General features: G+C 42.3%; 3 protein-coding genes and 1 long non-coding RNA gene across 5 annotated transcripts; 3 read left to right on the forward strand and 1 right to left on the reverse strand.

Annotated features, from left to right (window-relative positions):
- Window positions 1-1392: 1392 nt before the first annotated feature.
- LOC117493068 (thiosulfate sulfurtransferase-like) lies at window positions 1393-5444 on the forward strand. The gene is made up of 2 exons (XM_034143459.1): window positions 1393-2014; window positions 4986-5444. The coding sequence occupies exons 1-2, from the start codon at window positions 1426-1428 to the stop codon at window positions 5279-5281; spliced, it is 885 nt and encodes a 294-aa protein (XP_033999350.1). The 5' UTR covers window positions 1393-1425; the 3' UTR covers window positions 5282-5444.
- Window positions 4747-8637, reverse strand: LOC117493069. Its single transcript, XR_004556930.1, has 2 exons — window positions 8599-8637; window positions 4747-5290 (listed from the first exon to the last, which is right to left on the reverse strand). It is a non-coding gene; the product is annotated as an uncharacterized LOC117493069 (long non-coding RNA).
- Window positions 8638-9020: 383 nt separating this feature from the next.
- Window positions 9021-20566, forward strand: LOC117493524 (thiosulfate sulfurtransferase-like). 2 transcript variants are annotated; one of them, XM_034144136.1, is made up of 3 exons: window positions 9021-9806; window positions 10818-11127; window positions 20166-20566. In XM_034144136.1, the coding sequence occupies exons 1-2, from the start codon at window positions 9218-9220 to the stop codon at window positions 11114-11116; spliced, it is 888 nt and encodes a 295-aa protein (XP_034000027.1). In that variant the 5' UTR covers window positions 9021-9217; the 3' UTR covers window positions 11117-11127; window positions 20166-20566. The 2 variants fall into 2 exon arrangements, with proteins under 2 accessions (XP_034000027.1, XP_034000026.1); XM_034144135.1 differs by lacking the exon at window positions 20166-20566 and having other exon boundaries at window positions 9022-9806; window positions 10818-11186.
- LOC117493523 (3-mercaptopyruvate sulfurtransferase-like) lies at window positions 15617-20553 on the forward strand. The gene is made up of 2 exons (XM_034144134.1): window positions 15617-16235; window positions 19856-20553. Exons 1-2 carry the CDS (start codon window positions 15641-15643, stop codon window positions 20152-20154), a joined length of 894 nt encoding a protein of 297 aa, XP_034000025.1. The 5' UTR covers window positions 15617-15640; the 3' UTR covers window positions 20155-20553.
- Window positions 20567-22954: the final 2388 nt, after the last annotated feature.

Genomic DNA, 22954 nt, shown 5'->3' on the forward strand with positions numbered 1-22954 from the left:
AAGCAAGACTAAAACGGACTACAGTTACTTTTGTTTAACCAAAAATGTGGGAGAATTTGAGGCCATGTGGTGTCTTAAAAATGCTTTGTGTTCTGTGGTGAATGAGGATCTTATTTTCAGTCGTTTTCTGAACTGACAATGTGTCTGTTTGGTTATTTGCTTTGTGAATAAAAGTGGTTTGAAAAATCAAAAAAAAAAAAAAAAAAAATCTCTCTCTCTCTGTCTCTGTCTCTGTCTCTGTCTCTGTCTCTGTCTCTGTCTCTCTGTCTCTGTCTCTCTCGTCCCTGTTTTGTGTATGTGTTTTATACAACATATAGGTCTATTACGCAGTCTAACTTCACCAAAGCACCAGCATCATCATGATTATAATATGACAATATGGCAGGCAGTGTAAAAAACACCAATGTTCTTTTATAGCCAGAAATGTCTGAACTTGGTCTACTGCTAATGTCTGGCATTAATGATTCACTCTACGGACATTAATGGATCCAGTGAGCTCCCAATTTGATCTAACAAAGGTCAGCAGAGGAAAAACAAAATGTTTAAATAAGTCTTGTGCTCCTCGAAAAACTGTTTCATTTTCAACTGGATGTACATTATCATTTAAAATTGTTTGTATTCAACTTGTATTTTGTCAACCTCAAAATTGCACAAAAGCATATACAGTGTCTGTTTCTGTTGTAGACAGTTTGAACACACACTTTCTTGTGCACGTATATAATATACATATGTTTATATTTAATTTTGTATTATTTGTATTCTCTGACTCTGGGATAGTGAGAAACAGAATTTCGATACCCCTGTATGTGTAACACAAATAAAGGAATTGACAATAAAGTTGATTTTGGCTGACTTTGACTTAGTGATTTTTTTAAATACAAAAAATTAAATAATATGAATAATAAAGATAAGTACAAAATAATAAATAAATATAGGATATGTCAAATATTTGTTGTTTTAAAGAAGAATGTTTCAAAAGACAAGATAAATCTTAACTTAACTTTTAACTGAAATTAACTGTTTGCTCTTGCTTTTATTACAAGCAAACAATTAGAAACACTTATAATAAAATACACCATAATTAAAATATAGTTAGTATGTATTGAAATCAAATATACATTGTCATTTAACGCCTTTCCTCTTACTTTTGGCAGCTCTGACAACTTGCACTGTAAAGGCACTAAGAAACGCGCATTAACTTTATAGCTGCAGCTGGCTGTGTGTGAACAGACTGTACATGATTATAATGTGATGTAGCCTATATTGTGTACGTGTACGTTATGGTTATGTCAGAGCCGTAGGGTTATGTCCTTAAACGCCCTGGCGGTCATGACTGGGGCAGCTGTCTAATATTTCGCTGTACAGGAAACGGTCAGTCTGATCTGGCAACACTGATAAGAGGCTCACTTTCAGACAGCTGTAAACATGGGGCTGCAGGCTCAAACTCTTGTTTCTGCAAAGTGGCTTGCAAACATGGTCAACCGAAACCTCGTGGGACCTGGTCTGCGGATCCTGGACACGTCCTGGTACCTGCCCATGATGAACCGAGACGCCAAGAAGGAGTTTGCAGAAACTCACATCCCAGGAGCGTCTTTTTTCGACATTGACGAGTGCTCGGACAGAACCTCAAAGTTCGACCATACGCTCCCAAATGAGCAGTTTTTCGCAGACTATGTAGGGAATTTGGGCATTGGAAATGACAGCCATGTGGTTGTTTACGACGCCAGTGACTTCGGAGCGTTTTCCTGCACCAGGGTTTGGTGGATGTTCCGCTTGTTTGGCCACCCTCAAGTGTCGGTGCTCAACGGGGGGTTTCGGGACTGGGTCAAGCGAGGACATCCGACAACAGGCACGTATAGCCGGCCTGAAGCAGCGCGCTTCACCGCCACCATGGAGCGCTCCTGGGTGAAGTCATTCGAGGACATGACAGAGAACATTAACAGACAACAGTTCCAGGTGGTGGACGTGAGGCCCCGGGAGAGGTTCCTTGGATGGGAGCCAGAACCAAGAGAGGGTATGTCTAATGTTTGCACTTAAGTACTTTTTAGTTGTTGTGCTGCACATTCTTGGAGAGGTGTCATGGCCATTTCCACTGATCATAATTCCATTGTTGAGGTATACTAAAATAGATTTATATTGTGCATTTTTCCAAACTCACATTGGTTTCTCATACAGCATCTCTGTAAACTACTTGTATTCACTGAATTTCACTCTCTGCCTTTAACGGCTTGTTGTAGCTCCAAAAGCTCCAGCCCCCACCCTCCCTGTGAGCACAGTGTGCTCTGATTGGTCGGGACGTTGTGAATCGCGCTGAGCTCCGTGGAGGTGTTGTTTCCTTGTTTAGCATACATAGCGAAACACAGCAAACTCATCCTGAGCACACACAAACTCACAGCCGAAGTAAAAACAATAAGTGTGGCTTGATATTGAGTAAGAAAAAGGTTGATAAACTCTGTGAGAATGGGTCTGCAGAGAGAATTTTGCCGCGATCCCAACTGTCTGTTATCAGCCTGCAGCCAGGGAGGAGAGAAATCAGCAGAGCTGCCTGTGTGTGAGGAAGTCCGTGGATTGGTCAATTTGGACCAGTCAGCGGGGGCTAACGGCTCCGCGGACGTAACTTAACGGCTCCACGGATTGGTCCATTTCGTTCCGGGTGCGGCATGACATCATGCCGTACCCGGAAGAATCAAATGGACAATGACGTATCTCCAACGAGGCGTTTTGGGGAGGTATTTTCTGTGTTACCCCTAGATTCCACCGGGTCCGTCTGCGCCGCGTTGCGGTTTTGGTCCGGCCTCCTCCGGCGTCATACCCTACCAGGCGCGTTTCAGAAGCATTTCAGAAGCGGAGCGTCTTGCCTGCCGGCTCGCAGTTTTTGTTGATTTGGGCATATTTCCTGGACAGGCTACTTTGTACAGACAAAGTTAATAATAACTGTAATATTCCAGTTATAAACGACATGAATCAAAGATGTGTTGCTGGTAAAAAAATGCATTCATCATCATAATTATTCTATATATACAATTTACACAGTGCCTGTAAACCGGAGGAGAACGCTGGCATTTCTCCTCCTACTTGAAAGACTACGGAGGGATAGGGTCTGCAAAATTAGTTTGTGTGTGTGTATATATCGTATATATAGCTCTGAACGTTCCACTTCCTGCCTGGCCGACCTTACGTTACGGCTGTGCCGCGACAAAAATAGGATTCGATCCTAATTTTAGAAGAGCCCTGCGCCGAGCCGCTTCTGGGACGCTTCTAAGCCGTAACGCGCCGCGTGTGGTGGAATAGCACCCATTGACTAGAGTGGCCGCGATCGCCGTGAGCACCGCGGCGCAGCCGTAACGCGCCCGTAACGCGCCCGTAATGCGCCCGTAACGCGCCCGTAACGCGCCGCAGACGGACCCGGTGGAATCTAGGGGTTAGAGTTTTACTCACTACAGGGTGTACTTTGAGGGTTTTGACTCTGCACACCGTTTACATGCATAAAAACCTTCATAACACACAAGGGGACGGGTAATAACCGGAAAAGCATGACACCTCTCCTTTAATACAAATAAATGTGCCGGTGAATCTGGCGCATTTCCACTACAGGGCCTCGCTCGGCCTCGCTCGGTATGGCTAGGCCTCGTTAGGCCTTGTTAGGATTGGCTCACTTTTATGCTGCATTTCCATTACAGTTTAGTAGCTGGGGCAGTGACTATAGTAACGCAGTGTAAGCCGTGACGTCATCTTCAATGAGAACCACAGAAAACCAACATCAGCCGTTAGCTGTTAGCCCTCAGAGCTCACAGCTCCTCATATCTGTTCAGAAACTAGACAAAAGGTATAAGCGAATACAGTCGCTGGTTTATTTATGTCTGTATAGGCCGTTGTTGTGAGTGTGGACGGTCGGAGCATATACTGCGTTAGCTTAGCCGATCTCCATTTAGAAAACACGCATTTTAAAAGGTTTTTTGCCTGCCGTCTGTCTGCAGACTTGTCAAAGCATTAATTCATGGTTTTTACTAACCAGTATCAATGTCTGTTGTTACACTGTCAAATATGTTCATTTTGTTGTAGTTGTAGCCCCCTTGCCAGCGATTCTCTCTCTAGTTTAGCATACTCAGCCCGACTCAGCCTGGTTGTTGGCCCGGAAAGAACCTCGATTTTATGGGGCCAGAAAAACTGTGTAATAGTAGCCTACCCGCTAGCCGGAACTACGCCAAGTGGAAACGCAACCAAAAACGGGCTGGGCACGGCACGGCACGGCACGCTTAAAGCGAGCTCCGCGCTGTAGTGGAAATGCGCCAAAGTCACTACAAAAGGGCATCATTTATATAGCAAACAGTTCCCCTCAAAATCAATAATGCAAACACATGACAGCAGTGTGTAGCATCAGTGCTATGCTAAATGAGTGCAAAGGTCATATAGTATAGGCTAGGCCATTTCTTTGAATGTTGTCACATTGTGTCCACACAATTTAGTATTGAATTTATTGAGATGTGATTGTTTTACTAAAATGTATTTTGAATGTTTTTAATTTAATGTCACCAGACTTTGTGTAAAGCCCCTAAGGATTGGTTTAAAGTACAAAGTGTTTTTCTTCAAAATCATCAACAAACAAGCAACAGAAAAATATATTTTTGTTTCACAGATCCTTGAATATTGAATATTTGATCTGCTTCATCAAGACTTGGTTGTTTGGTATTTGATTGACAGTCGCTAAGAAACTAAAGCACATAGCCAAACAAATATCATCAGACAATGATTCAAATGTTGTTTATTGATGATTGTTCCACGGAAATAGGTGACTGTATATGTGATATATATATGAATAAAACACATATATACTACAGAAATGTATCACATGAAGTAACCATAACTTGTAAATTTAGCAAATAATGTAGGACCCCATTAAGTAAGAGAACATTTTAAAAACAGTGGTATTTAATTGTGCTACACGTATGTCCAAAGATGTAATCTACTATATTTCTTTCCCACAGGTGTCAAATCAGGTCACATCCCCGGCTCTAAATGCATGCCTTTCTGGGAGTTCCTGGATGAAGACGGCATGATGCTCTCCCCGGAGAAGCTGAAGGAGTTCTTTGAGCAGTCTCAGATCGACCTGAACAAGCCTCTCTGTGGCTCCTGTGGCTCCGGGGTGACGGCCTGTCACATGGTGCTGGCTGCTCATCTGTGCGGGGCCCCGGGGGCCACTGTGTACGACGGGTCCTGGTATGAGTGGTTCACCAAAGCTCCACCTGAGCATGTAGCCACCGAGGTCAAACCAGAGATTTAGTTTACCAATCTGCATTAAAAAAACAAAATCACACTATGATACTGATACATTCTAACGGTAATCACAGTCAAATAATCTTCCAGAAATAAACAGAGTTCTAAACTTAAAGTGGACCTATCATGGTATATTTAAATGATATATTGTAGGGCCATACCTATGTAAGGTATATTTATACGTTTCTGTTTTCAAAATACCAAACAGATCATGCATTTTAGCCATGCCTCATTTCGCTCAATTTGCACTTTTTTTAGCTCTGCTCTGCAAGGGCAGATTCAGTGAGAACAGCACCATCTACTGGCCTGGCATATGTACTACAGCGTCTACAGCGCTTTCGAACGGCAATGGCCGTGGCTGTGTCGTCCTGATTGGTGGAGTTGGCCCAATAGCCGTAGCGCCACTGTCCTGACGTCAGGACAGTGTTCAAATCTGGATCAGTTTTTATCAGATCCGTTGTAGCCCCTTTTTTAGAGATTTGGGTATGGAGGAAAATAGAGAGGGTTGTGTTTTCTGACACTTGGTGAGTTCCCTGGAACACCGGGGACACATATGCATTTTGCATGATAGGTCCCCTTTAAGTATATGCTGTGTGTGCTTGTTACAAAATCAAAATGTGGATTTTAAAGAGGTCCTATATGCTTTTGGGGTTTTTTCCCTTTCCTATGTAGTCCTGCCCTGGGGGTCTTCTAAGGCTAAAATCCCTAAGTTCCCTCCTCTTTTTTTGTTTACTTCCTGAACATAATGACATCACTATGCAACGGCTAGCGCTCCAACACATTGTAATGTACATGATAGGCTACTGGGCTGGACCTGGATCTCTAAAGCGGTTGACCAATCACAACAGAGCCGGCCAGCTAACCAATCAGAGCAGACTGGGCTCTGGTTTCAGACAGAGGGTGAAAAGAGGTGCTGCAGCACAGGCAGAATGAGAAAAATAAAGAGCTTTTTGAACATTAAAGCATGGAGACATGTCACAGTAGAGACACTACATACAAATATAACCTGAAAACTAGTATAATAGGGCCCCTTTAAAACAAAGTCTGTATTTTATAAGAAACCAGACTCTAATCTAGATAATGCAATGTTTGCTTTATTGTATTTTTAAACATGTTAAAATAAACTACTGCTGTCATATTACCAAGACAGGCCTTATTTACTGAGAATAATTTTACATTACATGTTACTTGTTAGACGCTTTTATCCAAAGCGACTTACATACTCAATACTGTGGGCAATCCCCACAGGAGCAATTTGGGGTGAAGTGTCTTGCCCAGGGACACAACGACATGCTGACTGCAGTGGGGTTTGAACCCTGATCCGAACACCAATGCACTAGTCCACTGTGCCACACTGTTTTCAATGTTGCTGTTTTTACTCCCCTTCTCCCCCATTATTGGAGTATTGGTGCCATTTTATGATTTTATGTGATTTGACATAAATCTATTTTGTAATAATCATTTCAATAATTTCTTATTAATAAATGCAAGTTTAAGAATGTGTGTCTAATTTTATTTGGTTGTCTTTTTGTTGGCCTATTATCTTCAACTTATGTTATGTTATGTTAAAAATGTTCCTATAAACCCATTGAGTGTGAGGGAGACTTGGTCAATCAATATTTCTTTGACCTACAGTGTGTTGCCTGTCCTCCACTGACAACTAACACAGCCATGGGCGTAGGAAGCATCCTGAATGTGGGGGGGACATCTTTAACGGGGGGTGTGGGGGCGAAAAAATATATAGATTTCCTGTATTCTGGTGCATTTTAACAGGTGGTTTGATACTTTTATGTGGCTACACTAGCATGACGAAAATGATGGGTACATTTTGTAATTTCATCCAGTAGTAAAGAAAGGAAACATATTTGATTATTAATTCAGAGCTGTCTTTGAATTAATAAAAAGCAGTTTAAATGCCCATTTTTTGTACATTTATATACAACAATAAATATTTGTGAGTGCATTGAGAGATATTGTTGTGGAGAGACATTTATATATAAATCGCAAAATACATTTGTGAATCCTTCTGTGAGCATTTATTAATATTGAGACTGATCTGACTCCATACAGATGTTAAGTTCACCTAGGAATGGTATCATTGACATAAATGTTCAAATAAATGTTGCTCTTCTGTCTATATTGGTCATATGATGCCCCTTGACTGAAATGTTTCCTGTTCAATATCCCCACTGATTTCCTTAAAATCCTGGGATGAGAGTCCACATCACAATTTACTCTCAACTGTCATTTCCCTTTCATCACTCACCTCAGCAATGGACCTCTCTCCACTGTCCCTGTATTCTGCCTCTGACTTACTCTCAAGTGCCTAGATGTCAAGAGAGGTGGTGAAGTGATAATTATTTATTGAGCAGTATACTCTTTCACATTGAATCATAACAAGTCATACTGAATGTAAATACAACTGACTCTAAAGTAAGTCCCAGTCTGTGACATTGACCAAGAAAGCTCGACAGCGGCTCTTCTTCCTCCGCAGGCTGAGGAGGTTCAAAATGGATTCCAGGATACTCTGCAACTTCTACAGGTGCACGATAGAGAGTATCCTCACTGGCAGCATGACGGCCTGGTACGGCAGCTGCACCGACCTCGATCGTAAGGCTTTACAGAGGGTGGTGAAAACTGCACAGCACATCACCAGGACGGAGCTGCCATCCATGGAGGACCTTTACTCCCAGCGGCTCAGGAAGAAATCACTACGGATTATCAAAGACCCCCATCACCCCAGCCACAAACTGTTCTTTCTGTTGCCGTGTGGCAGACGTTACCGCAGCATCCGGGCAAGGACAAGAAGATTCGGAGACAGTTTCTTCCCGCGGGCAGTGAGACTGTTAAACAATTGAACTGTTGAAACAACATCAAACATTCAACTGCTACTCAGTAGTATGTATCTAATACCTAATATATATATATCATTCCAATAACTTGTATATAGACTCATACTGCACTATTCACATCATAACTTTATTTCATTTTTATAACTATTATTATTTTTGTATTGCTCTTGCTCTTATTGTTATTATGTTATGTTATTATGTTGCATTGTTGGAGAAGCCTGTGACATAAGATTTTCAACTGCATAATTACTCTGTAGCTATGTCAGATTGACAATAAAGAACCTTGAACCTTGAACCTTGATTGGACATTTTGAAGACTCAAAGTCCCAAGCAGTAGGTAGAATATTAGCTAGTCTATGTAATGTGCACAGAAAATAAATAGTTAACTGAATACTGGGATGGAAACTCCTCTCCAGAAGTGAGACGCCGCCATCACTGTTAACTGATTAACTGCTACCAGCTGATTACTTACTTTCCTCTTCTTTGAAAAAAATGTTCTTATGTCCATGTTGTCTGGGGGAGAAAACATATCAAACCAAGAGATCGTCAGCTTTGATTTTCGCTGTATTAACCATTTCCTGAACATTTGGTGTGTGTGCCTTACCTCCGCTACCGGCATCGCTTTATACAACAGATCTGAGCTGTCCAACTATGACATCACTCCTTGAACATGCGCGCGCTATGTGAGAATCTGCCTTGGTACAAAGTAGCAGTGAAAACATGGTACGGAGTTTCATTGATTTGGGCATTCTCTCAATAAGCAAGTGGAATGGATTTCATTTGATAGTGAAGCACTGACACAGCGCTCTACAAAGTGCGGCGAGTGGATAGACCGATTCACGGACTTTCCGCATAGTAAAAGTGGGGGGGTCTAAACTAATCATTTGAAAAAGTGGGGGGGACTTGTCCCACCCTCATATAATGGCTGCGACGCCCATGAACACAGCTAAATATTTACTTTTCTGGTTACTGAATAAAGGAGCTTTAACTCAATGCCATGCACTGGACATATTCAAAGGGAAAAAAGAGATGACGCTATACTCAGAGTTAGCATAACAAAACCAGGAGCTTGAACTGACTCTCGGCTCGTCATGGCGGCACAAACCCGGGCTTTGGTGTCCTGTCAGTGGCTGGCAGATGCAATCAGAAAGAACCTGGTCGGACCCAAACTTCGCATACTCGACGCGTCATGGTACCTCCCCAAAACCAAGCGCAACCCGAGGGCAGAATTTGCGCTAAAACACATCCCAGGTTCCTCGTTATTTAACCCGGACAACTGCAGAGACAAGACCTCTGCTTTTGATCATATGCTGCCAACTTCCAGCCACTTCTCCCAGTATGTAGGAGATCTGGGCATCGGGAATGACACACATGTAGTTGTGTATGACACCAGTGACTTCGGGCCGTACTTCGCGCCCCGGGTGTGGTGGATGTTCCGGTTGTTTGGACACGGGTCTGTGTCGGTGCTGGACGGGGGCTTTAAGAACTGGCTGGCTGAGGACCATCCGGTGACTTCTGACTACTCCAAGCCGGAGTTTAGTGAGTTTAAGGCGACCCTGAATGCGTCCTGGGTGAAGAGCTATGAAGACATGCTGGAGAACATCAGGACCAAGAAGGTGCAGGTCGTGGATTCCAGGTCCGCGGGGAGATACAGGGGTCTGGAGCCGGAGCCCAGAGACGGTGAGATGCATATTTAAACCACATGTTTTTCCATTGTGCAGAAACCAGAGCAACTAAATTCCTAAGTCTTACATTTCCTAGGAAAAATGCAGGCTTAGTGCAAAGCTCAGAAAGTTGCATGACAATAGTTAATTGCAATTCTGCCAGTTGTATGCAATAAATATAACTGACCATGCCAAAAAGTGTGATTTCAAACACAGTTTGTTGATGTGCACTTATCAATCACAATGACATCCTTGTAGTAGTAGAATAATTACTCAAGATATTTTATTACAGTATAAAAGCACCGCATTTACACTGTAATAAAATATCTTAGTAAAAGTACTGGCAAAAGTATTGGTATCAAAGTATATTTAAAGTAACAACAGTAAAAGTAGTCATCTTGCAGAATGGCCTTTTCATAATTGTATGTGTTATATATCTTGGTTGTAATTATGTATGCATTAGAGATCTTAAATACTTTATTTAGTGGCCTGTATCTTAATCCCTAAAAAATGTAACATTATTTTACTTCTTTATTTATATTTTTGCGTCAATAATCTGAATCTGTATAGTAACTAGTAACCCTAACGATTCAGTAAAATATTGTCTAAAAAATGTAAATACTCAAGTAAAGACGCTTACAAAAACCTCAAAATCATACTTAAGTACTTGACATTAGTAGATCTGCTCAGTTACATTGTCCTACTGAGTAGTAGTTTTGAAAAAAAAGAAATGACCCAAGATCCATTTACTAAATGTATTTTTCGACATATATCGTTATCGTTTTCAAGTTTCATAAGATTTATTGTCATATGCACAATAGAAAGATGGTCAAACTGTCATGGTGCCAACTGAACCACCTTCATTACAACGAAGCATCTGCTGAGGAAGTCCATTAGTAGTGTCTGAGAGCTTCTGTGAAAAATCTGATTAGAGAACCTCAAGTTGTGTTTGTTTTCTTTATCTTATGTCATTATTGTCCCACATGTTCCCACAGATGTTTCTCACTCCTATGTTTCACCCTCACAGACACACTGCCGGGTCATTTCCCCGGTACCATCAACATGCCGTTCCCTTCCTTCATGGACGCCTCTGGGAAGCAGCTGGATTCTGAAGGCCTGTCCAAACTGTTCAGCGTGGCGGGGGTGGATCTGCAGCAGCCGCTCTGGGTCACCTGTAGCCAGGGGGTCACGGCCTGCCACGTTGTTCTGGCCGCTGATATGCTCGGGTACCCAGGGGTCTGTGTTTATGACGCCTCCTGGCGTGAATGGTTTAAAAGGGCATCTCCGGAGTATATCATATCAGAGGGAAAGGGAAAGAAGGTGTGATAAGAAGCAAGGCTCTTAGTTTGACAAGGGAAAGCTTCCAGAAATAAACAGAGTTCTAAACTTAAGTATACGCTGTGTGTGCTTGTTATTTTCTTCCTCCCAACCCCCATCCCCTCAGGAAGCCTTTTGCCTCCTGTCAGGTCATCATTGAAAATAAGAATTTGTTCTTAATTGATTTTCCTGGCTAAATAAAGGTTCTACTACTACTACAAAATCTAAATGTGGATTTTAAAGAGGCCCTATGCTTTTGGGGGGTTTTTCCTTCCCTATGTAGTCCTGCCCTGGGGGTCTTCTAAGGCTAAAATCCCCAAGTTCCCTCCTTTTTTTTTGTTTACTTCCTGAACATAATGACATCACTATGCAATGGCTAGCGCTCCAACACATTGTATGTGATAGGCTAAAGGGCTGGACCTGGATCTCTAATGGCGCATTTCCACTACAGCGCGGACGGAGCTCGCTTTAAGCGTGCCGTGCCGTGCCCGGCCCGTTTTTGGTTGCGTTTCCACTTGGCGTAGTTCCGGCTAGCGGGTACTATTTCACAGTTTTTCTGGCCCCATAAAATCGAGGTTCTTTCCGGGCCAACAACCAGGCTGAGTCGGGCTGAGTATGCTAAACTAGAGAGAGAATCGCTGGCAAGGGGGCTACAACTACAAAAAAATGAACATATTTGACCGTGATTTAATTGTAATACACGTTTCAAAATGATGCCGAAGTAACAACATACTGATACCAGTTAGTAAAAACCATGAATTAAAGCTCCCATGTCATGCTTTTCCGGTTATTACCCGTCCCCTTGTGTGTTATGAAGGTTTTTATGCATGTAAACGGTGTGCAGAGTCAAAACCCTCAAAGTACACCCTGTAGCGAGTAAAACTCTAACACAGAAAATACCTCCCCAAAACGCCTCGTTGGAGATACGTCACTGCCCATTTGATTCTTCCGGGTACCGCCTGATGTCATGCGGTACCCGGAACGAAATGGACCAATCCCGAAGAGCTATGGCCACACCAGCAGCGGCGTGTTCCTCCTCCAGAGGTTCGAAGAACCGGCATTTCACAGACGAAAGCTTCCAAAACATTGCCCAGTTTGAGGCCGGATATGCACAGCTTGTTTGGACCGTTTGGAGCAGGGGAAGATCCGGGTATACAACCTGTAAGTTTGCATTGTTATTTGTGTATTTATCAAACAAGACTGTTTAAATGTGTAAACTGTGTTGGACTGCTAAGCCATTGACACAGTGCTAACTGTGCTAACTAAGTTGCTAGAGTTTCCATATATCAACTCTAATATCAGCAGATGGCCTTGCATACATGTATCTCATAGCAGGAGAATGTCTGCATTCACACACAAAATACCTATTGACAGTATACTCCGGGTGATTTGCCGTGCGGTCAGTCGCGAAACATAATTACATTATAGCTGGCGTAGCGTGTATGCAACCGATCTAACACACGGAGCTAGAGCTAGATTTGGTCGGAAAAACATTTTTGTGATGCTACGTTGCTAGCGTTTAAATATATCAACTACAATGTCAGCAGATGGCCTTACATGTTTGTCATGGCAGGAGAATGTCTGCAGTCACACACACGGAATACTCATACAGTATAGTCCGGGTGATTTACCGTACATTGTGACAGTACATATACTGCATGTAGCTAACGAGGCTAGCTGTATGCTAGCGCAAAACAATGTATTCATGCAAGTTACATTGTATGGTAGCAGAATACCCGTATACGATTGCAATTATAAACACGTTATTGCGAGCCTAATATGAACCACTAGCTTTTGTTCATAGTAGTTTTATTACACTGCATTATAGTTGCCTTTCCTCCAAGCTAACGTTCATATCGTGTTAGCTACCAAGGTAAACAAAAGCTAGGTTAGCATATTAGCAGGCAAGCTGTTCATTACACAACTACTACTAACGAATCTAAAACAACTAAGTTTCTCTAATATTTTGTGATTTGCATTTGATTTCGTCCAGCCAGATCCTGGCGGACAATCCATGACGGGGACGGGACTTCTACTGAGGCCTCGTGCTAAAAGGCACCGCACCGCACCGGCTGTGCGCAGGCAAGAGGAGGAGGAATGGATGATATACCGTGTATATATGTATATTTATGTTCATTTTGTACATTTCTAAAAATAAAGTTTAATGGAAATACTTAGTAGGCCTATCCTTTCTTCCCTGAATTCATATATTAGCAAACCATGATTTGATTTCTCATCAAACAGTAGTAGTTTATTACAGGTAAAAATAACTTACTCTTTGTTATGTCGGCTCGTAGGCCACAACGGAAAGGCAAGGAGACATACACGAGTTTACAAAACCACGGCACATTTATTGTGGTAAATGCAGAGATAGGTGGTCGAGGGGAGAGGGTCGCTCAGTTCGTCCTTCTGCAGCGCTTTGGAGAGAGACTCCGGGCCGCTGGGATTAATAGCACCGGCTACGAAGGTGTCCGTGATCGCGCTGATTACCCTCTTCAGCTCCACCCCACCGTAAGCCCTGCAACACACCTGCACAAAGGCCCTGGGGCCGTCACACTCTTCTATAACAACAGTTGTAGGTTCAGTTCGGTTAGTTAGTATAAAATATCAGCTGTACCATTACACTGATGTTCCCCGAAAAAAGCGGGCGGAGCCTCTCTGGTGGTTGACTAATCAGAACAGAGTGGCCGAGCTGACCAATCGGAGCACACTAGGCTCACAGGGAGGGGGGGGGCAAGAGCTCCAACGAGTCGTTTAGTGGAGAAAGTGAATACTGCTGAATACACATGCTTGACAGAGATGCTGTATGCGAAACCAATGTGAGTTTGGAAAATTGCACAGTATAAATCTATTTTAGTATACCTCAACAATGTAATTATGATCAGTGGAAATGGCCATGACATGGGCCCTTTAATGCTTTGACAAGTCTGCAGACAGACGGCAGGCAAAAAAACTTTTAAAATGCGTGTTTTCTAAATGGAGATCGGCTAAGCTAACGCAGTATATGCTCCGCCTGTCCACACTCACAACAACGGCCTATACAGACATAAATAAACCAGCGACTGTATTCGCCATGACACAGACAGTCTGTGGTTTGTACTTGTTTAACTTTTGTCTAGTTTCTGAACAGATATGAGGAGCTGTGAGCTTGAGTGCTAACAGCTAACGGCTGATGTTGTTTTTCTGTGGTTCTCATTGAAGATGACGTCACGGCTCCGCCTACACTGCGTTACTATAGTTACTGCCCCAGCTACTAAACTGTAATGGAAACGCAGCATAAAGTGAGCCAGTCCTAACAAGGCCTAACGAGGCCTAGTCATACCGAGTGAGGCCGAGCGAGGCCCTGTAGTGGAAATGCGCCATAAGCGGTTGACCAATCACAGCAGAGCCGGCCAGCTAACCAATCAGAGCAGACTGGGCTCTGGTTTCAGACAGAGGGTGAAAAGAGGTGCTGCAGCACAGGCAGTATGAGAAAAATAAAGAGCTTTTTGAACATTAAAGCATGGAGACATGTCACAGTAGAGGCACTAAATACAAATATGAACCTGAACATTTGCATAATAGGGCCCCTTTAAAACAAAGTATGTATTTGATAAGAAACCAGACTCTAATCTAGATAATGCAATGTAAACATGTTTTAAAAAACTACTGCTGTTTTATTCCCAAGACAGGCCTTATATACTTAAAGCAATTCTGATTTTAAATAATATCAGATGGTGCTATCTTTACAAGCCTTTCTCTTCCATTATTGGAGTATTGGTGCCATACGTCTAGCACTTGCCCCATGTGGGCTCTTGTGGAGATGTATCCACATGGCACAGCCTGCTGGTGCTTTGAGGTAATGCACTTTAAAAACAATCTGCCTTTGAAGACTTTATGAAGTCGTTTGTAGGTCAAATCCCTTTACATAACAGTTGTGAACTGACTAAGATGAAGCACATTTGAAGAAAAAAATTCAGTTTTAGTATGTGATTTGACATAAATCTATTTTGTAATAATAATTTCAATAATTTCTTATTAATAAATGCAAGTTTAAGAATGTGTGTCTAATTTTATTTGGTTGTCTTTTTGTTGGCCTATTATCTTCAACTTACATTTGTTTTCCTATAAACCCATTGAGTGTGAGGGAGACTTGGGCAATCAATATTTGTTTGACCTACAGTGTGTTGCCTGTCATCCACAGACAACTAACACAGCTAAATATTTACTTTTCTGGTTACTGAATAAAGGAGCTTTTCCTCAATGCCATGCACTGTACATATTCAAAGGGAAAAAAGAGATGACACTATACTCAAAGTTAGCATAACAAAACCAGGACGTTGTATTAACTTTTGTAAGGTGAATCAGCAATTGCTCCAATCATGAAAGCACAATATCTTCCTGCACTTATAACAAGAATTAAAGGACGATATGTTGAGACACAAACAAACGTTTCCTATTTTTCATGTTTACTTTCCATGGTCCCCTTTAAAAACGCCCTGCCTAACTGTTCCCTCTAGCGCCCGGAGCTTGTACTGACTCTCTCGGCTCGTCATGGCGGCGGCACCGAGTACTCGGGCTTTGGTGTCCTGTCAGTGGCTGGCAGATGCGATCAGAAAGAACCTGGTCGGACCCAAACTTCGCATACTCGACGCGTCATGGTACCTCCCCAAAACCAAGCGCAACCCGAGGGCAGAATTTGCGCTAAAACACATCCCAGGTTCCTCGTTCGTTGACCTGGACGACTGCAGCGACAAGACCTCTGCTTTTGATCACATGCTGCCAACTTCCAGCCACTTCTCCCAGTATATAGGAGATCTGGGTATCGGGAATGAAACACATGTAGTTGTGTATGACACCAGTGACTTTGGGTCGTACTGCGCGCCCCGGGTGTGGTGGATGTTCCGGTTGTTTGGACACAGGTCTGTGTCGGTGCTGGACGGGGGCTTCAAGAACTGGCTGGCTGAGGACCATACGGTGACTTCTGACTACTCCAAGCCGGAGTTTAGTGAGTTTAAGGCGACCCTGAATGCGTCCTGGGTGAAGAGCTATGAAGACATGCTGGAGAACATCAGGACCAAGAAGGTGCAGGTCGTGGACGCCAGGTCCGCGGGGAGATACAGGGGTCTGGAGCCGGAGCCCAGGGACGGTGAGATGCATATTTAAACTACATGGTTTTCCTTTGTGCGGAAACCAGAACAACTCAATTCCTAAGTCTTACATTTCCTAGGAAAAATGCAAAGCTCAGAAAGTTGCATGACAAGTTAATTGCAATTCTGCCAGTTTTATGCAATAAAATAACTGACCATGCCAAAAAGTGTAATTTCAATGACACAGTTTGTTGATGTGCACTTATCAATCACAATGACATCCTTGTAGTAGTAGAATAATTACTCAAGATATTTTATTACAGTATAAAAGCACCGCATTTACACTGTAACAAAATATCTTACTTAGTAAAAGTACTGGCAAAAGTATTGGTATCAAAGTATATTTAAAGTACCAACAGTAAAAGTACTCATTTTGCAGAATGGCCTTTTCATAATTGTATTTCATTTCAAACCTTTATTTATCCAGGTGTATCCCTTGAGATCATTGATCTCTTTTTCAAGGGAGACCTGCTCAAGTAGGTTCCACATGAAACATAAAAACATAAAACAACAGAACAACAAAAAGGACATCATACAGCATCATTACAGGGATTACAATTTACAATAACTATCCACATGAACAGGTACCAACAGCATCCGATTGAGTAGCATCCAACCGAGCTTTAAAAACATTTAGTGGCACCAGATTGCTCAGTTTCCATTTAATTTGCAGACTATTCCAAGACAGAGGAGCTGCGCATCTAAAAGCTATCTTCCCTAAGACAGTCCTAGCAGTTGGCACATTTAATAAAACCACAGCATGCGATCTCAGGCAGTAGCCACTTACAATTTGCCGTGAGATCAGGGAGCAGATGTGGGATGGACGTTTCCCTAACATGGCTTTGTATATAAAAATGTACCAGTGACTGAGCCTCCGTACAGTTAGTGAAGGCAAACCTGCCCTTGCATACAGGGTACAGTGATGGGTTAATACTTTACAGTTTGTCACAAATCTCAGTGCACTGTGATAGGTGGCATCTAACTTGATCAGGTAATGGGCAGGTGCATTCATATAAATCAAATCACCATAGTCCAGCACAGGTAAAAAGGTCACAGTGACTAGCCTTTTTCTGGCCTAAAGCGAGAAACAGGACTTGTTCCTGTAAAAGAAACCTAGTCTAACCCTCAGTGTTTTAAGCAGGTTATTGACATGACGTTTAAAAGTGAGACAATCATCAAGCCAGATACCAAGGTATTTGTAACAGGTAACCACTTCAAGTTTTATTCCTTGCGTAGTTACAATATCTAAAACAGGCTCTGGAGTCTTTTTAGCTTTTGAAAAGAGCATTACCTTGGTTTTATCAACATTTAAAAGAAGCTTTAGTTCAGAGAGCTGAGTCTGAATAATGTTAAAAACAGCTTGCAATTCAACAACAGCCTCCTTAATGGAGGGACCTGCACAGTACATCACGGTATCGTCCGCATAAAAATGTAAAGTAGCTTCATCCACATTTTCACCTAAACTATTGATATATATATGGAGAATAAAAGTGGACCTAAAACAGAACCTTGAGGAACACCATTAGTAATGTTTAACCACTCAGAAGACAGCCCATCAAAGTGAACACATTGGGACCTTTCACCACCCCACTGCATGGCTGGATATGCCAATACTGAGTAGACTAGCCTCTGCTTTAAGATGCGATGATCGACAGTATCAAACGCTTTGGACAGGTCAACAAATAGAGCTGCACAACTCTGCTTATTATCTAAAATACCCGCAATATCATTCACCACTTTCATTGTCGCAGTGATGGTGCTATGTTGCTTTCTGAAGCCTGACTGATGTTTAGACAGGATGTCATTTGTACATAAAAACTCCTTTACCTGTTCACTCACTAGGCGTTCAAGAACCTTGGCCAGAACTGACAATTTAGAGATTGGCCTATAGTTATTTAATAAGGTTGCCTCCCCTCCTTTCAGTAAAGGCAAGACATAAGCTGACTTCCATACTTTTGGAATTGTGTTTGTGCTGAGGGAGAGGTTAAAAAGAGTAGTGAGAGGTGGAGCAATACAATCTGCAGCTATCTTTAAAAAGAAAGGTTCTACGTTGTCCGGGCCAGCCGGTTTCTTAGGATCTAACTTAGATAATGCTTCATGAACAACATTAACAGTAAAAGGAGAAAAACTGAAAGGGTTTTCCAGACCACATTGTTCAGAGTCACGGATTGGGGTGTTCACAGAAGCAGAGTTAGTCACAGAATCAAACAGAGAGCCACAGGACACAAAATGCTCATTAAAACAATTTAACATGGTGGCCCTGTCCGATATAGAGCCAGATGCTGTGGTAAGGCACGGAGGTAGCTCATTACGGATTTCACCGGTGGATATCGATTTTATGGCTTTCCAACATTTTCCAGGATTATTCAGGTTCTTTGTGGTAACTGACAGATAATACTTCGACTTAGCACTTTTTATTTGTGATCTATTCCTTAGCTGCGTAGCCATTCTACCTCTGAGCCTGATTTCCTAGCCTTTGCCCAGGCCTTGTTTCTCTCATGTAGGAGACTAGATAATTCAGTAGAAAACCAAGGATTGTCTCGTCCCTTCACTCTAAATTTACGCAGGGGTGCATGTCTATCAATGATCTCCATAAAACCAAGATAAAAATAAGACCATGCAGTTTCTACATCATCACACAGATCAATTTTTTCCAAATCAAAACCAAACAGATCATGTACAAAACCCTCCATTTTGCTCCACAAAATGTTTTGTGTCTCTCTTACTGATACTGCGAGGTTTACCCTTTTGGACTTTTGTGTCCCTAATTGCGGCTACAACACAGTGATCACTCAAATCATTAGCAAATACTCCCACAGATGAGTATTTATGGGGAACATTAGTTAAGATGAGATCAATTAAGGAGGATTTATTTGAGAACTTAATGTTAGGGCGAGTAGGACTGTCAACAATCTGAATAACATTCAATGAGATACAAAGGTTTGTATGTGTTATATATCTTGGTTGTAATTATGTATGCATTATGTAGAGATCTTAACTACTTTATTTAGTGGCCTGTATCTTAATCCCTAAAAAATATAACGTTATTTTACTTCTTTATTTATATTTTTGCATCAATAATCTGAATCTGTATAGTAACTAGTAACCCTAACGAATCAGTAAAATATTGTCTAAAAAGTATAAAAAATGTAAATACTCAAGTAAAGACGCTTACAAAAACCTCAAAATCATACTCAAGTACTTGACATTAGTAGATCTGCTCAGTTGCATTCCCCTACTGAGTAGTAGTTCACTTACTACATGTCTTTATCATAGACTGTATAGGTCTTTATCCACATATCATCTCATGCACAATAGCGTAAATTTGGCAAAGAAAATCTTAAATCCCAGGCTCCTCTAACAATGCAACATATAATACTTAACACAAAAAAAATAGTGCAAGATAAAGATTGTCTAACTGTAATTGATGCCAACTGAACTATCCATGCAAACTAACACTAAACTGCTATCTGCTGATCAGTTCAATAAAATGTGTCTGAAAACTTCAAGAAATATCAGATTATAGATCCTCAAATTGTGTTTTTTTTCTTTGAGTAATGTCATTATTGCCCAAGGTTTTCCCACAGATGTTTCTCACTCCTATGTTTCACCCTCACAGACACACTGCCGGGTCATTTCCCCGGTACCATCAACATGCCGTTCCCTTCCTTCATGGACGCCTCTGGGAAGCAGCTGGACACTGAAGGCCTGTCCAAACTGTTCAGCGCGGCGGGGGTGGATCTGCAGCAGCCGCTCTGGGTCACCTGTGGCTCCGGGGTCACGGCCTGCCACGTTGTTATGGCCGCTGATATGCTCGGGTACCCAGGGGTCTGTGTTTATGACGGTTCCTGGTCTGAATGGTTTAAAAGGTCATCTCCGGAGTATATCATATCAGAGGGAAAGGGAAAGAAGGTGTGATAAGAAGCAAGGCTCTTAGTACAAGAGTGATAGATAAAGAGTATCACAGTAGCCTCATAGTGTACTTTCTAGTGATTCTGGGGAGATAGTACATGGGAGCTTGTTACGAAACGTAATAACTAACTTAACACGTTTCAGGTTCTAATTATCTACATTTGCAACGTATCTGACTTTCCTTACAGTTTCATATTTTAGAATGGTTTGCAGTATCTGGAAATAACATGAATGTTTTGTTTGTGTCTCAATGTAGCGTAGTTAAAGGACTCTAAAATGTATTAAGATAGGGGACATTTGATTGTTGTAATAAGTGCAATTTCATGATGGAAGCAGGTCAAGTTGATGTATTGATGAATGTTACAAATGTGAAAATAAATGGTTGGTTTTGTTATGCTAAATTTGGCCACAGTCACAGTGTCATCTCTTTTTTACCTTTGAAATATGTCCAGAGCGCATGACATGGAGGCACAACTCCTTTATTCAATAACCTGAAAAGTCAGAAGGGCTGCACACTGTAGGTTGGATAAATAATGATTGACCAAGTCTTCCTTTCAACTCATCTGAATTAAAGGAACCTATTTTCTTATATCTAGTTGTTACGTGCCAGGCAGGCTGTACTTGTGTGGTTCTCCTTCCCTCCTGTTTTTCTCTTCTCCATGGGTGTTTCTCAATCGCGAGTAAAGCTGCTTCAGAGCCACTATTTCAAGCATACTACGTCATCGTGTGCCGCCGAAGTACTGTTCCAATCTCCAGCATACTTGGAAATCTACCGAGCCCGGCGTACTCCGTTTGGAGAAATATCGAGGCTGCACATGAGTAGACTCCGCGGTCTTAAAATCCCCACAATGCTTTGCGCACGGACCAATTTCCCCAAATCTGTGGCGGAAGATGTAAGGCGGGGCCTCTCATATGACGCACACTTGCTAGCGTGTTCCACACTTCGTTTTCCGAATGCCAGGAAGTATTCTTGACTCGCTTCTGAAGCAAGATGCTCGGCAGACAACACCCCCCGGGTGTTTCTCAATCGCGAGTAAAGCTGCTTCAGAGCCACTATTTCAAGCATACTACGTCATCGTGTGCCGCCGAAGTACTGTTCCAATCTCCAGTATACTTGGAAATCTACCGAGCCCGGCGTACTCCGTTTGGAGAAATATCGAGGCTGCACATGAGTAGACTTCGCGGTCTTAAAATCCCCACAATGCTTTGCGCACGGACCAATTTCCCCAAATCTGTGGCGGAAGATGTAAGGCGGGGCCTCTCATATTACGCACACATGCACACTTGCTAGCGTGTTCCACTCTTTGTTTTCCGAATGTCAGGAAGTATTCTTGACTCGCTTCTGAAGCAAGATGCTCGGCAGACATGTGCTACCAAGCAAGCGTACTCGCGATTGAGAAACACCCAGAGTCTTCTGCACAGCTAATCAGCAGCTGATCAGTACCTGCCTGAAGGAGGCACCCAGGAAGTCTTCTCTCTCTCTCACTCTGGGCCTGTTGCTGACGGAGGAGCCTGCAATTGACTGCCTTATTAAGAAAGTCATTCTTTTTGTTTGGTATGACCTTTGTGAAAGTGTGTGTGTTGAGAGGTGGAGGAGTTAGGTAAGTCTGGGGTACCCTGTGCACTTCTCATCATGTAGATAACTAATGTTAAGACACACTAGGTTAGCGGATTGTTGCCACCCCTGTATTCTGTTTTTGTCCAATTCTGAGTAGTTTAGTTAGTGAGGGTTTTTGTTTGAGTTTTGGTTTCAAAGGATAGACGTAGAGATAGGCCTGGTTTTGTTATGCTTGTTTCTTTTGTTTGGCACAATCCTTCGACTCCTCCTCCTCCTCACACACTGTGGGTGTTTCTCAATCGCGAGTACGCTTGCTTGGTAGCACATGTCTGCCGAGCATCTTGCTTCAGAAGCGAGTCAAGAATACTTCCTGGCATTCGGAAAACGAAGTGTGGAACACGCTAGCAAGTGTGCAGGTGTGCGTCATATGAGAGGCCCCGCCTTACATCTTCCGCCACAGATTTGGGGAAATTGGTCTGTGCGCAAAGCATTGTGGGGATTTTAAGACCGCGAAGTCTACTCATGTGCAGACTCGATATTTCTCCAAACGGAGTACGCCGGGCTCGGTAGATTTCCAAGTATACTGGAGATTGGAACAGTACTTCGGCGGCACTCGATGACGTAGTATGCTTGAAATAGTGGCTCTGAAGCAGCTTTACTCGCGATTGAGAAACACCCAGAGTATTTCTGTAAGTTTTTCTGTTCAGTTCTAGGTTTACAAGAATAAACCTTTTGTCAACCTTTACGCTGACTCTCATTTTATTGGTTGTTGTGTGTTGTCTCCAGGTCCCCTAGACCTTAGTGGGGACGTAACACAAATGGGGGCTCATCCGGGATCTCTATTTACCTGAGCTAAAGACAACCAATAATTGAGAAGTCATTGTAGTTGTTGTACATTGGCTGAAAAAATGGGTTTTGACTTACAGGATTTTATTGAAAGTCCAAGTGTTGATAAGTTGTATTCCTGTCGCAAAGATGACATGTTATGTATTGCAGCTCACTTTAACATTTCAGTAGACAAGTATAGAGTAAAAAAAGAGCTAAGAGATGAAATCCTGCAAAAACTAGAGGAGTTAAAGATTCTTGTAATGATTCCGATGCCAAAAAAGTGCATTTTTTTTTTTTTTTTACATTGTTGCAAAGTTACACTTATGTAACTTGGTGTGAACTGTGAAACTTTAAAATAAATAAAAATTAAGGAGATAATAGGCCCTCAAAAAGAATGCAGCTTCTGCTCAGATTGTTTCA

This window comes from Trematomus bernacchii, unplaced genomic scaffold (assembly GCF_902827165.1).
Source record: "Trematomus bernacchii unplaced genomic scaffold, fTreBer1.1, whole genome shotgun sequence".
NCBI lineage: Eukaryota > Metazoa > Chordata > Actinopteri > Perciformes > Nototheniidae > Trematomus > Trematomus bernacchii.

Coding starts and splice junctions, on each gene's coding strand:
- LOC117493068 (XM_034143459.1), top strand. CDS start 1,426: ATGGGGCTGCAGGCTCAAACTCTTGTTTCTGCAAAGTGGCTTGCAAAC. Junction 2,015..4,985: donor GGAGCCAGAACCAAGAGAGG/GTATGTCTAATG, acceptor TCTTTCCCACAG/GTGTCAAATCAGGTCACATC.
- LOC117493524 (XM_034144136.1), top strand. CDS start 9,218: ATGGCGGCACAAACCCGGGCTTTGGTGTCCTGTCAGTGGCTGGCAGAT. Junction 9,807..10,817: donor GGAGCCGGAGCCCAGAGACG/GTGAGATGCATA, acceptor TCACCCTCACAG/ACACACTGCCGGGTCATTTC.
- LOC117493523 (XM_034144134.1), top strand. CDS start 15,641: ATGGCGGCGGCACCGAGTACTCGGGCTTTGGTGTCCTGTCAGTGGCTG. Junction 16,236..19,855: donor GGAGCCGGAGCCCAGGGACG/GTGAGATGCATA, acceptor TCACCCTCACAG/ACACACTGCCGGGTCATTTC.